The sequence below is a fragment of the Mandrillus leucophaeus genome, unplaced genomic scaffold (genome assembly GCF_000951045.1).
Source record: "Mandrillus leucophaeus isolate KB7577 unplaced genomic scaffold, Mleu.le_1.0 Scaffold15, whole genome shotgun sequence".
Taxonomy (NCBI): Eukaryota; Metazoa; Chordata; class Mammalia; order Primates; family Cercopithecidae; genus Mandrillus; species Mandrillus leucophaeus.
Genome location: NW_012101476.1, coordinates 2,999,975 through 3,000,706, shown reverse-complemented (window position 1 = coordinate 3,000,706; position 732 = coordinate 2,999,975). Strand labels below are relative to the sequence as shown.

General features: G+C 47.5%; 1 protein-coding gene across 1 annotated transcript in view; it reads left to right on the top strand.

Moving 5' to 3' along the window:
* The window catches only part of CDC123 (cell division cycle 123), a 70,465-nt gene that overhangs the window by 58,521 nt on the left and 11,212 nt on the right, over positions 1-732 (top strand). The window contains exon 11 of the mRNA XM_011974894.1: positions 598-726. Within this exon, the coding sequence (XP_011830284.1) occupies positions 598-726 (129 nt within the window). The remainder of the gene's footprint in view (positions 1-597; positions 727-732) is intronic.

Sequence of the window (732 nt, the reverse complement as noted above, 5' to 3'; positions counted from 1 at the left end):
GCCCTGCTAGAATCTTTGACTTAAAATTCCAGTGTGGCTTGAGGCTGGAGTTGGAAGTTTTCTCTTAGGCAGAGCTTTTCTGGGTCCCTTCTCTCTGAATTCACAGGGGGCCCTCCCTTTAGATCTCTGTCTACTCTATTCAGACAGGCGGCCCTTTCTCAGATGGGACCTAGAGGGATGATCTTTTGAAATAAGTGAGATTTTTAAGATTACAATAATATGAAGAATATCTTTCTGGCCAGGTGACGTGGCTCATGTCTATAATCCCAGCACTTTGGGAGGCTGAGGTGAGAGGATCGCTTGAACCCAAGAGTTCAAGACCAGCCTGGGCAACATGGCGAGACCCTGTCCTCTAAGAAAACACAAAAATTAGCTGCATGTGGTGGCGCATGCCTGTAGTCCCAGGTACTCAGGAGGCTGAGGCAAGAGGATCCTTTGAGCCCAGGAGGTCGAGGCTGCAGTGAGCCGTGATCACACCACTGCGCTGCAGCCTGGGCAACAGCATGAGAGCCTGTCTCAGAGTAAAAACACGTTTCTTTCTCAGAAGACAGAGTACAGACTGCGTTTGTTTTTGTTTTTTCTCTCTCTGTGCTACAGGGGAAGGTGTGGCTCATTGATTTTAATCCATTTGGCGAAGTCACAGATTCACTGCTGTTCACCTGGGAAGAACTGATATCTGAGAACAATTTAAACGGCGATTTTAGTGAAGTAGATGCTCAAGAGCAGGTAAGA